This window comes from Melozone crissalis, unplaced genomic scaffold, assembly GCF_028551555.1.
Source record: "Melozone crissalis strain CALT ecotype California unplaced genomic scaffold, PUWL_Pcris_2 ptg000019l_1, whole genome shotgun sequence".
Classification (NCBI taxonomy): Eukaryota; Metazoa; Chordata; class Aves; order Passeriformes; family Passerellidae; genus Melozone; species Melozone crissalis.
Window position 1 is genome coordinate 159,663 of NW_026535797.1, and position 12,284 is coordinate 171,946.

The 12,284-nt window shown below is 38.2% G+C and overlaps 1 protein-coding gene across 1 annotated transcript in view; it reads left to right on the forward strand.

Moving 5' to 3' along the window:
- The window catches only part of CFAP46 (cilia and flagella associated protein 46), a 73,211-nt gene that overhangs the window by 2,433 nt on the left and 58,494 nt on the right, over window positions 1-12,284 (forward strand). Inside the window, exons 3-12 of the mRNA XM_054277227.1 lie at window positions 1,502-1,582; window positions 1,671-2,081; window positions 2,433-2,557; window positions 3,497-3,628; window positions 5,568-5,632; window positions 6,143-6,307; window positions 7,602-7,725; window positions 9,105-9,199; window positions 9,985-10,092; window positions 11,115-11,214. Of these exons, the coding sequence (XP_054133202.1) occupies window positions 1,502-1,582; window positions 1,671-2,081; window positions 2,433-2,557; window positions 3,497-3,628; window positions 5,568-5,632; window positions 6,143-6,307; window positions 7,602-7,725; window positions 9,105-9,199; window positions 9,985-10,092; window positions 11,115-11,214 (1,406 nt within the window). The remainder of the gene's footprint in view (window positions 1-1,501; window positions 1,583-1,670; window positions 2,082-2,432; window positions 2,558-3,496; window positions 3,629-5,567; window positions 5,633-6,142; window positions 6,308-7,601; window positions 7,726-9,104; window positions 9,200-9,984; window positions 10,093-11,114; window positions 11,215-12,284) is intronic.

A 12,284-nucleotide genomic window follows, 5' to 3' on the forward strand; every position in this document is an offset into this window, starting at 1 on the left:
TGGTCCCGAGTCATTTTGCATGTGTCCCCCTACGTCTCTTCCCCTCGTGTCTGGGGAGGTCCCTGCCCTTCACTGTCTGCAGAGAAGAGCCATTAACTCAGCCGCAGCCGGGGCCTTTACTGATGCAAAAACAACTATTAACGACAACGACTTGTAATTATCATAACAAACGAGTAACACTTCAGCAGCACGGCAACAGTGGTCTGACTAGTTTTTGTAACTTTTTTCTTCGGTGAGCCTGCGGAGTTCAACACCAGGGGGCGCCACGCCCTAAAGGCTCCCACGAGGACCAGACCCCTCGCTCTGCCTCTAGTGGACAAAGCTGCGCATATCATCATCATCATCATCATCCTCCTCCTCCTCCTCCTCCTCCTCCTCCTCCTCCTCCTCCTCCTCCTCCTCCTCCTCTGAGTCGCCCTGGGAGCGACGACGGAGTCTGCAGACCTGTCGAGCTGCCCAGTCCTGAGCTGATCACTTTTAATAAAGGCATTAAAAGGAGAAAAAGTCTCCTGGCCTGTTTATTTCAGTCATCTGTGCCTCAGGCAGAATAAACTGTATATAAGCTGGACGCTGGAAACACTCGGGGTGAACCTTTCCGGGGAAGCTGTCACTCTGTCGGTCGAACCTCTGGTTCCGCCCAGCGCCTGTTTCCAGGACTGACACTGTCTCGATTGTGGTGCTTGCTCAAAATTCTATTTTTTGTATTTGCCCCAATAAATAGTTGTTAAATTTTTTATAAATTTGGCTATCGATTTGATCATGTATAACATATATATATTTATATATATATCTCACAGTAAGCCCCAGTAAGCCTTTGTTGTTATCTAACATGATTACACAAGACCAATATATTGCTTTCTGCTTTAGAAATCAACACAGGCTTGCTATAGGTTTTTTTTCTTGCCCATGTAATTTCAGATTAGTTTTATTTCTGTTCATCGATATTCATAGAAGCAAGACAGTTGCTTGATTTAAATGGGTACTGTGGCCAGGGAAGGGTTATGTAGTACAGGTAGGGATTGAGTCTACTCCTGAATTCTTTACAGACCCTTGTATTGGTACAGAGTTGCAGTCTAGTTCGAAGTGCAAAGGGTTTAGATTTAAAATTGAATTTATGTACATAAGCCTTTAAATTGTTTTCATGACCACAGTGATTTCTCTCACAGAATCTGGTATGACTCAGTAGGTGAGGGGCAGTGGTGAGGTTCTAGACACTTCATTTGCTATGTGTTGATGTCAGTGCAGTCAGGCAGTTTCCTTTCCTTTCCTTTCCTTTCCTTTCCTTTCCTTTCCTTTCCTTTCCTTTCCTTTCCTTTCCTTTCCTTTCCTTTCCTTTCCATCACTTCTTCCTGCACAGGCAGATGTGATCCAACATTCTTGGTCATTTTGTTCTGCTTTAGGTGGTATATGCTGTATTTCCAAAGGTTTCACGTTAGAAGCTCTCAACACGGGGACAAAGATTACTGGTGACAGCATTTCTTAGCTCTGCGTTCATCGTCAGGAAGGCGTCAGTCGCTGCCCGCGCAGCCCGTGAGCCGTGCCCGCGCTGCCCGCGCAGCCCGTGAGCCGTGCCGCGCAACCCGTGAGCCGTGCCCGCGCTGCCCGCGCAGCCCGTGAGCCGTGCCCGCGCAGCCCGTGAGCCGTGCCCGCTGCCCGCGGCGGTTTGCGAGCGGCCGCTCCGCCCGCGAGCGCAGCCGGGGCCGCGGGGGCGGTCCCTGCCGGCCGGCCCGGCCCCTCGAGCGAGGCCAAGAGGGAAGGAGAGAGGGCGGGTCCGCCTGTGTTGTCGGAGCGCCGCCGGGATACGCGCCGGTTCTGCGGGGGCGCCGCCGGGATACGCGCCGGTGCCGCGGGAACGCCGCCGGGATACGCGCCGGTGCCGCGGGAACGGCGAGGGGCCGAGGGGCTGCTTGCGGACGCCTGGCCGGCGCCTCCGGCAGCCGCGTCCCCGGGCTGCCCGGGCAGGCGCTCGGCGCCCTCGGGAGCGCCCCGCGGCTCCGAGCGGCGCTGGGGGCTCAGCCCCGTCCGGCCAGGGATGGAGCTGGCCGTGCGGGAGCAGCTGCTCGCCGCCGGTGCCGCAGGAGGTGAGCGGGCGGCGGCCGCTGCGGCCGCGCCACCGTCTTTAAAACGAAGTGAAATTAAAATCCGACTTCAGATAGGAAAACAGCTTGATCCTAATCTGTTTTCTAAATTCTCTTCCTAGTGTGCTAACGTCGGTTACTTTAAATAGTAAGAGAGTTGTTAATTGTTATGATGTTGCTTCGTCTTAGAACTATGCCTAACTTCGAGCAACCAGTGTGTGACATTATTTTCCTTAAACATTCTTCATTTATTTCTGCAGAGGAGAGACTGGATATCGTGTAGCTCATTTGAATGCAATCATGTCAGTACACCTGGAAACAAAGATTTCTTTATTCCCTTTTTTAAAATTTCAGATGTTCAGGCTTTGAAGCATGCTTACAAGTTAATCAAATCAGCCAGTGAAAGAGAATCTGCACTTAATTCAACAGATAACATCAGCACCGCTTTATATGTTTTATGTGCTGAACAAGCACTTCAGGTTTGTAATTTAGGTCTTTAATCTGCATTAAATAAAAACATGTATATGATGCACTGTATTTACAGCTGTTACAGTTACTATTTTAAACATCTCAGAAATACCCAACAAAAGTTCTTCACCATTCTGGTTTTGGAGAGCAATTGTTTAAACGTGCATTTTCCATTAAAACTCTGTGTGATTTGTGAATTTTGTAATCGTACCCAAATTAGCAAGGTGTACTGTGATATATAGAAATTTTTTTGCCATGCGTGTTTTTTCCTTGGTATGGAAAACTAAGCATTAAGCAATTTGGTTACAGCTGAAGAAAATACATTTGTGAACATCTGTACTCGGCAAAAGAACCTCAATAAAAATAATCATAACCCTGGTCGATTCTAATGATGAAAGGCTGTTGCTAATTGAAACTACTTCTATAAAATGTGGTTGAGATTTTAAAATTTGAAGTATTTGTTAATATTCAATTTATGATCATAAGTGATTGGGTTTTAAACAGGCAGTTTGTAGTAAAACTTTTTTTTTCCCCGAGCTGAAATCCAGTCAAAATCTGCCTGTGGTCTGAAAATTGAGATGTAGCACTGACAAATCCTGCCTCCTTTAAAAAAACCCCTTAAATTATTTTAAGAATTTTGTCTTTATGTTAGCAATTGTGTTTTAAAAGGAAACACTTTTTGGATACTGTAAGCAATTCTATGACTGAATGAGTAGTTTTGTTAAATAAAGAAGCTTTTTCTATCAAATACATTTGGAATGACAAAATTATGCCTTTCATAAATGGTAATAGGCTTATATCATGACTGGTATGCATCTCTATGGAATATTGCTTACATACTGGTAAGGAGTTAGATGTTACCCTTGATTAGGCATGCATTTAAAAAAGCTAACAATTCTTAATTATTTGTTGCAATTTTTAAAATATTAAATGTCTTGTTTTGGTTTTAGCTGGGATATCTGGAAATTAGCAGTGATTGTCTACAGATGTATTTTAAAGGAAGATTTCCTGTGAACCAATTTCTTGGCAGAGCATATTTGTGCCAAGGCCAGTTGCATGCTCCACGCTCTACGGATAATTTGGTGAGAAATCATGAAGGTTGCTCTATATTAAGCCTGGTTTTACAGGTATTTACTACTAGGTTTTTATGTGTTGCTTTCAGTCATTTAAAATACACAAGGATAATCAGGGCTGTGCAAAAATCCAAGGAAATCTATTAACAAGTAATTTGGGAGTAAACAAAACTTACCATCTGAATCAGACTAATATTTCAAATATTTTGGAGAAGACAAAAAAAGAAAGAGTACTTGTACAGGTGGTTGATTGTTTTAAGTCACCCTCTTAACTTTTTACTTAAATATGATACGTTCAGACCAAATTAGCTGTAACTGTTGAAATAATCACAGATTTTATTTGAGAAGCATTTCCTAGGCTTATGGGAAGTGGAGGACTGAAGAGGCCCTCAGAGAGGTTGCACAGCTCATTTCTGTGGCAGTGTACTTCCATAGCTGATCAGTAACATGTCCGTGTAGTACTTGGATGTGGCTTTTTGTAATGGGAGGTGGTAGCATCTCAGCAGGATGCTTCTGTGTATTGCTTTGAGGTGTTACAATTCCCTATATATGAAAAGTAGTTTTTATCTCCCGCTGCTTTTAAAATGGAGCGGGATCTGTTTTCTGTCTTCAGTATTTCACTTGTCCTTGTACTGTGATCAGTCAGCTTTGATCATCTGTAAATGATATCTAGCCCCCCAAAATAGCTTTAACAGATGTTTACCATCATAGAGTATTCCGAGTTGGAGGGGACCCACAAAGATCATCAAGGTTCTTTTCCCTGTTACATTTTCTGTAGTGTGTTTCCTCTGTGAGCACATATGCAGAATAACTGGTCAGTGGTCACTTTAAAACTTCATGCATGTTTGAAACATCCAATGTTCAGTTATGTTTCTAAATTAACGAGCTATTCTGTCATGTTTTGTGAATCTCAATCAATATTTGCTGTTCTCTTCTTGGATCTTGCTAACTTCTTTGAAGTTAAAAATGGTGCCAGATTGTACTGTCCTGGCTTGGCTCCTTGGGTTGTTTGTTGTAAGGGTCTTTTAAGATCCACTTTGCATCAGTTGTAAAGTTTTTCACTGCTATGTTCCTAGATGATTTATGAGAGTACGAGTGGCACAACATCTCATGCTGTGTGACTAAGTAATCATCATTCACTTTAAAAGATAAATTTGGCCTAGTTTCGATTTTCATCCTAAGGAATCCTTCTTAATTAAGATGCTTGTGTTCTTAAGGGCCAAATGCAACTTCTCTACTTTAGTACATATTTCATCTCTGTTTTTATCTAGGCAGTTCCCATTTATTGCTCAGTACCCCTTTTATGGCACCCCAGAGCCCAGTCAGTCAGTCCCAATTCTCTTGGAGATTTCAGTTTCTCTTTTCTAGCGTGCTGTAGAGACCCCCTCTGGTGTCATCCCATGGCTGCTCATTCAGCTCCACCTCGGCTTTCCTATTTGCACTGCATCCTTCTCATGCACTTACAAAAATCCCTTACAAAAAATAAAAAAGGCATGCCTGCCACAATTTCTTTTGTTGACAAACTCCTGTTGGAGCCTTTTTGAAGAAAATAATTCCTCGGAATTTTTAATGGGACAAATGAATATAACTTTTTTTCCTGCTTGATTTGCTCTTGGATATTTCTGAACTTTCTTTGCTGAAAGCTTAAAAAGTATGCGGCTTTCTAGTTTTGGAACATTTCAGTCCCGATAATTCATATTTGGCAGAAATAAAGTAAGTTGAAAATACCATCTTAAAATTTAAATTCAGGAAAACTTATATATAGGCTATCAACCAGTTTTTAGTTATTCTGTTTCTATATCAACAACTTATTTTGGCAGTATATTTTAGTTGAGATTGGTCTGAAAATAAAATTTATGAAATATGTTAATATTGAAATAGGAAAAAAATCTACTGATTTATAAAATCTATATTCAAATTGCACTTGCTTTTCTTTGTTGTGTTCTAGGAAGAGTTTGAAAAGTTTGTGCTGTTTTTTATGAAGGCAATAGATTTTGCAACCCATGAAAGAAGGTAGGCTCTACTGACGGGATTGACTCTAAATCCCAGGAAGTGCTACTGATCTGTCTTTTCAATTGTTTGTCTTGATTTTCATTAGGTAGCACGGAGTGGTGTTGTTTGAGTTTTTCCTTTAGATTTTTCCTTCCATTTCGTAAGTTCTGTTACTGCTGTGTGTGCTGTAACAGCATAAGGAGGCTGCAGTCTCACATTGACAATGTAAAGTCCTGTTTAAAGCTGTTAGATATCTCAGCATTTCTTACCCTTTTATAGTTATGATCTATAGAATGCAAGCAACGTGTTAGCTTATTTTTAAGTGGTGAATTATTGAGTGGAGTACAGTTGCAAGAGTTACCATATTCTCCTTGTGCTGTATTTGTCTTAGTTCCTAGTCATGATTGCCTCCAATGAAAAGTCAAAGTTGCTCTTTTTAACTTCTCAGAAGTGTCTTACAGTACTCAAGCTGTAATTTTATGTTTATTCAAGTTCATGAAATACTGGATTTTTTCATTCATGTTTTCCCAGGTATTTTTTTTTGGTATATAATGCCTCAGTTCTTTATTGGCAACTTGTGAGGCCATTTCTTAAGCCTGGATTCCGCCATTGCCTTATTCCCAGCCTTTCACAGATTGTTACAGCATTAAACCAAATTGAAGAGCAAGACCACGAATGGCGAGCAGAACTTATGATGTAAGTTTAATTGTATTTTTTCTTATGGGCATTCTGTAGTCCTTTTGGGACAGCTAGCTGAGGCAGCCTTTAATAAGGTATATTTCACTGGTAATGTTGTAGCTGTATTTATTGTGAGAAGCTTAATTAATAACTTTTTAAAGAGACAGAAATGTACTGAACATAAAAAGATGCTTCATTTCTGTCTTTACTTTAAGCTTGAAGTTTTAGTGACAGAGACAGCAGTGCCCTAGATCAGATCTGAAGTTTCTGAAGTAATTTTGGATGTAGTGTTTGAGTCATTGATAGTAATTGGAAATAAATGGTGTATAAATAGCAATTGTATTGGCATTCTCACATTTCCTGAGCAAAGCTGGAGCATAAACCTTGAGATAACTGTACTGAAAAAAGCATTTTATGTGCAAAAGGAGCAGTGTCTATGTAATTTTTCAAGGCCCCCCAACCTTTTGGCAGAGATGTTTTGATCCCCTATTCAACACTGATTCCAGCTCCTCTTGCACTCCTACCACAGTTTTTCCCTTTCTCTCAGTGAAATATTCTGTTTCTGTGGTCTGTGACTGTGGTTCATTGCTATGTAGCATTTTCTTTATGAACTGAAACTGGAGGGAATTAACAAAACATTCCAAGGGGCGTGCTAAGGACTATCTGTAATACCATGCATGCAGTTTCCTGGTATCAAACTCTTGCTGGGGTATTGATGGAAACAAACAAATGCACACAGTGTGTTTTTGTTATAAAACTAATGGTTGTTTTTTTTTTAAAGTTGTATTTCTTAATAAGTTTTTTAAAATTATGATTGTTGTTGTTGTTAATTTATGTTGTGGAGTCACAGGCTCTTTTTCAGTCAAATCAGATAAAGTATAGAAAATCCAGTAGATATGTTGCTGTTTCCAGTATGAATAGTTTTCTTTTGCTAAATGGCTTTGAAATACTACCCTTTCCAGTAGTTAAGGGAGAATCTTAAAATACGTCTCACAGAAATGTTTTTTTCATACACTTTTAAATAATTAATCTTTTTAATTCCAGATGTCTTGTTGAGAAAAGTTTTCACAAAAAACCTCCAAATTTTCCAAGATTCTTATTGTGATCTTCACTAAATATGTGTATATATCTGGAAGAAGCAAAAATGTAGAAATTAGGGGGTCTCTTTTTTCTTGAGTCAATGCTTTATAGCACTAATTGCTTGTAGGGCATTTAGAAGTGGTATCTTGAGTACAAAGAGTGTTTAAAAATGTAACTAAGGATTATTTTGGAAAGTGTTAATAAATATTTAATACATTTATTTGATCTGCAGAAATTTACTTGAGTGCTTCCTCGATGCTTCAAAACTGAAAGAAGCAAAAGAGTTTTCATCTGCTGCAGCAGCCTTTATTAAGGAAAATGTTCCAGATAAATACTCTCAAATATTTTCTTTAATGGTAATGATGAAAAATATTTTAAATTCCCACTAAGACAGGAGCTCTCTCTACCTTTCATAAGATCATAGTTATAATTGTTATATGTTTTCTTCATTTAAATTTTGTGATCTACCAAACAATTCAGTAGATATGCAGAGATTTTCACTAATTGCATATTTTTGATACTATAAGCTAAAGAGCTCCTTACTACTCCTTGTTCTTTTGACACATCATAATATAATGGGAATAACTGTGGCTAACCCTAAAAATTCTGTTTGGGACTAATTACTGTTGAAAGAGAAGGTGTAGTAAGGGCAGTTTAACCTGACTTATGCCACTGAGGGCATATTTAGTATCTGTTTAATATTTCTCATGCTGATAAATACTTCAGTGATTCACCTTGAACCCTTCAAATAATTCTGAAAATTTGAGGATATGACAATACTTCAAATTTCTTGCATGCCTTTAATTTAGGAAATAAGAAGGCAAAAACATATGTGGCAAAAGCAGAAAAAGGCAAATAAAACTCAGAAGTTGTGTGCAGGCATATTTTCTTTCATTCTGCTACACTGTCAGTTGTCTTTTTCTGTCTACTTCAATCACTGCAATGCAAATCACTGCATTCCAAAAGTGCATGTTTACATTACAAATTTCTCTAACGTTTGAATTAACAGAACCAATATGCAGCACCCCAGAGGTGTGATAATAGTGAAAGAATCACCCTGGGGCAAGCTTGAAATTGCTGTTGTGTTTTGATGAGAATTATTGAGCGGAGCAGAGCCGCTTGGCAATGTCCTTAAAGAGGAGAATGAAGTGGTTGTAAAGCTGTGCTGGGGCTGCAGGAGTCTGATCCAAGCTGTGGAGAGCTTTAGGGGCAACACACTGGACACTCAGTGCTCCCGTGCAGCTTCAGTGATCAGTCTGGGTAGCTGTGGGCACTTGGTGTGGGAATCAAAGGAAATGACTGCACACTGCTCATGTGTAACTCTACAGCTGAATTGAAGTAACTGCAGTTTATTGTAAAGTCTTAATAATATTTTTTTCCCTGCCTATAATATATAGGTACAGATAAAATTTAATTGTTTGTCTCAGCTGGATGAGATGATTTCAGAATGAGTTCTACCACAAGGTGTTAAAAATGCATTAATTAGAATTCTAACTCAGAAGGTAGTTCCACATTTATATTTCTGCTTATACTTCTGATCCTGACTCTGGGGAGGCCAGTATAGCTCTACTGGGTGATCTTTGTATTATCTGTGCAGAACAACATAGATTATCATAGTAGCCACATTGCCCTTAAAGTCTATGAAAACAGTCTACATACCTGCTTTATTTTAGCCCTGTTGAGTGTTGGTCCTTTGCTAATTTAATCAAATAATAATTAAATAATTATTTTATAGGTATATCACAAACTAATGGATATTTCCCAGGTAGAGAAGGAGACACAAAATTCCACCTGTCTTTCAGTTATTTATAAAATGCAGGTGTTAAAGTTGTAAGTATGAAAATGTGTCCTTACACTTGTACTTTGATGCTGCGTGTTACAGAGCTAGGATCAGGCTCAGGGATCCCATATGCTTGTAGAAAAAATCAGCTGCAGAGTTTAATTCCTCAGAAGGAAAATCACGACAGTTTGGGTAGTAACAGCCAAGTCTGTCTAAACAGTCTCATCAAAAAAGTGAGCTAGCTCTTTGGGAATGTGGGGATTAGTGTGTTGTACAGATATTGCCAGGAGAAAGAATTTTGGAGTCTGAAAGACATTTTAATATCAAACGGACTCCAGTTCCATCGCCAAGCTGTGTACAAGAAAGTAAAGATGAAGTGCAGAAATCACCTGAAATACAATGTACAAATCATGGAGCATAATGCTTTTAAAATTCTTTAAATTTTAAAGGTGTAAGAAAAATTTGAAAATTAGACTTCATAGCAAAATCTCATGTAATTTTTTTCAGTGTCTCAAGATTTCCCCATTTTAAAAATATTGATTCTTTTCTTGCTGGCAGTGGATTAACCTCTACTGACATTATGGAAATGGAGTCTTACACACCTGTTTTTTTCTTCTGAAAAAAATTAAATAAAATTTTCTGTCTGAAATATTAATTCACATACTGAAGTTAGGTTTTATAGATTTTTTTTTTTTCTTGATATTTCAATATCCAGGTAGGCCACTGATACCTTGGAATAAGAACCATCCTTTCTGAAGTTAGGAGAGTTATTTCAAATTTTTAATGCAATAACATTTCTTACAAAGATTATGACCCAATTCCTCGTATGTTGCAGGAAGTGGGACACAAATGTATTTCCGAGTGACGCCACCGCAAATCTGAATTCTTTATATGAGCTTTTGAAACAATGTGATGTACCTCCAGCGTCTGTTCTCAATGTGAAGTGAGTTTTATTTGTCATAGCCCCTTGGAAATTGATGATGAAACTGATCCTGCTTCCGTTGAAGTCTGTCAAAATTCCTGATGACCTTGCAGAGATTGAACTCCTACTTAGTTGTTTGTGTTGTGTTAACACATAGGTCATCTTAAAAAAGGACAAAATCTTGTTAAGCTTTATGACAGAACCCAAGAATAAATATCTTTCTCCATGCAGCTGTTTGTATAAAGTGATTAAATCTTCCTATAATAATTTCTTTTTGATAAAACGAGATTTTTAGAAGGTCTTAAAATTGACACGTATTTCAGACTGTAGTTAATTTTTAACTTTTCCTGGAGCCCTTCCCAACTCTTCAGCATAAGTTTGAAATACTAAACTGATCACTATTCCAATAGTTACATCACAGCTGTTACATATGGAAGTAATATTACATTTTTACTTGTTAAGGTAAACACTCTTTGACAATATTCAGGTGTCTCATCACTTCTCCTGTTCCAGACAGTGCACTGTGCTCATCTGGTTATTTACAGACATCCAAACAGTTACAGAATGGTCTCCATCTCTGTGTCTGTGTTCTTAGTTCCAGAGTAGCAGACTGATGGATTTAATGGCTATGTGGCCAGTTCATTGAATTGTATTTCCAAAATTTTCTGCAATCTGAAGTTTCTTACTTCACCATGTCTGTGCTTCATGCATTTAATTCTGTATTTCTTGTCTTCTTTGGGGACTGTTTGTGCAGACTGCAAAGGAGTATGCTAATTATTTTCCATAAACAGATTAACTTTCGTATGTTTCATGCAGCCAACTTTGAACTCTTTCTTTTTTTCCTTGTTAACTGTGAGCATTACTAGTATAATTATAATATTGATAGTTATAATATTTAACATTATAATAATAATTCCTTTAATATTCATATGACTTTAGGGTTTTCAGATGCATTGCATAGTTACTTTCAAAGAGTGTTTTTTTTAATTCCATGGAAGAGCAATATCAAATTCTCTGAATTTTTTTCTTTTGTATTTTTGAAGGATTCCTTTGATTCTGGAATTAGCTCGTTTTTCTCTGAAAGTAAACTGCACTGACCTTGCAGCTCGTTGTATACTTGATTTGAAGAGCGCACAAATTACCGTAAGTTTTAATTATGTGGGTTTGGATTTTTTTTATACACACACCCACACTCCCATACCCCTTTTGTGGTTACATTTAAAAAATAGTAGTAATGATTCTACGGTATTCTGTCCATCTGTGTATTGTTTATATATTCATTGATAGGTAATTATTGTGATACTTGATGTCTTCCTAAACTAGAGAAGTAGATGCAAGGTCAGAAAGTCGGCCGTGGGTAGACTCGGGTCATTAGCAGTGCAGCTTATTTTGGCAAATAAATATTAACTGTAAATTTTTGCTATGTTTTTAAAATGTTACCTATGCAAGAATATGATTAGAAGTTAAACTCCAATTTCTGTTATAATGATCCCACTTAGAGTTACTCATAAAATTTAAGTTATCCTCACAGTTTGTTTTTTTTTTAATTCCAAGTGTCTGATTCAGGCTCATTATTCTGAACATTTCCTGAAAGTCTAAAATCATATACAAATCCATAGCATTCCACTGGAAGATGTGTTTAAATCCCCTAGATCAAAGATGCACAAGGATTTAATCTAAGTATTTCTGTGGACAGTAGTGGGGAGTATCTGTTGTGTGGCAGCAACAGAGAAACTTGGTTTCTATTTCAGTGCTCTACATTGGAGTTAATGTGTTTTTAAGTGACCGTCTGATTGCTCAGCATCACTTGACAATGATTTCTTGTTACAGTAGACTAAGGAAAATCTTATGTCAAAATTTCAGTTCTTGTCTTTTGCCAAGTATTGGCAAATTTCTCAATCATAACATCAATTCCATCTCGGTGTGTATTTGTGTATTTGTTATTAAGTTTTTCATGATCACTTTTCTCTTTTCCAGTCATGGGGATGTTCAGTTACCAAAGGTCATGCTGAGTGATTTGATAATAGCTCATAATGAATTAGGAATGGAGAGGCTGTCTAAATTTCCTTACTATCCCAATTTAACCCAAGTACAGCATAACTTAGGTGTTCAATCAAATTACAGTATAGGAGGAATCAGGTGTACACTGTTTTTCTTACTGCAAATTCTGGCAATGAGCAGCTTAAAAGTTATTTTGCACCTTCCAGGGAGTA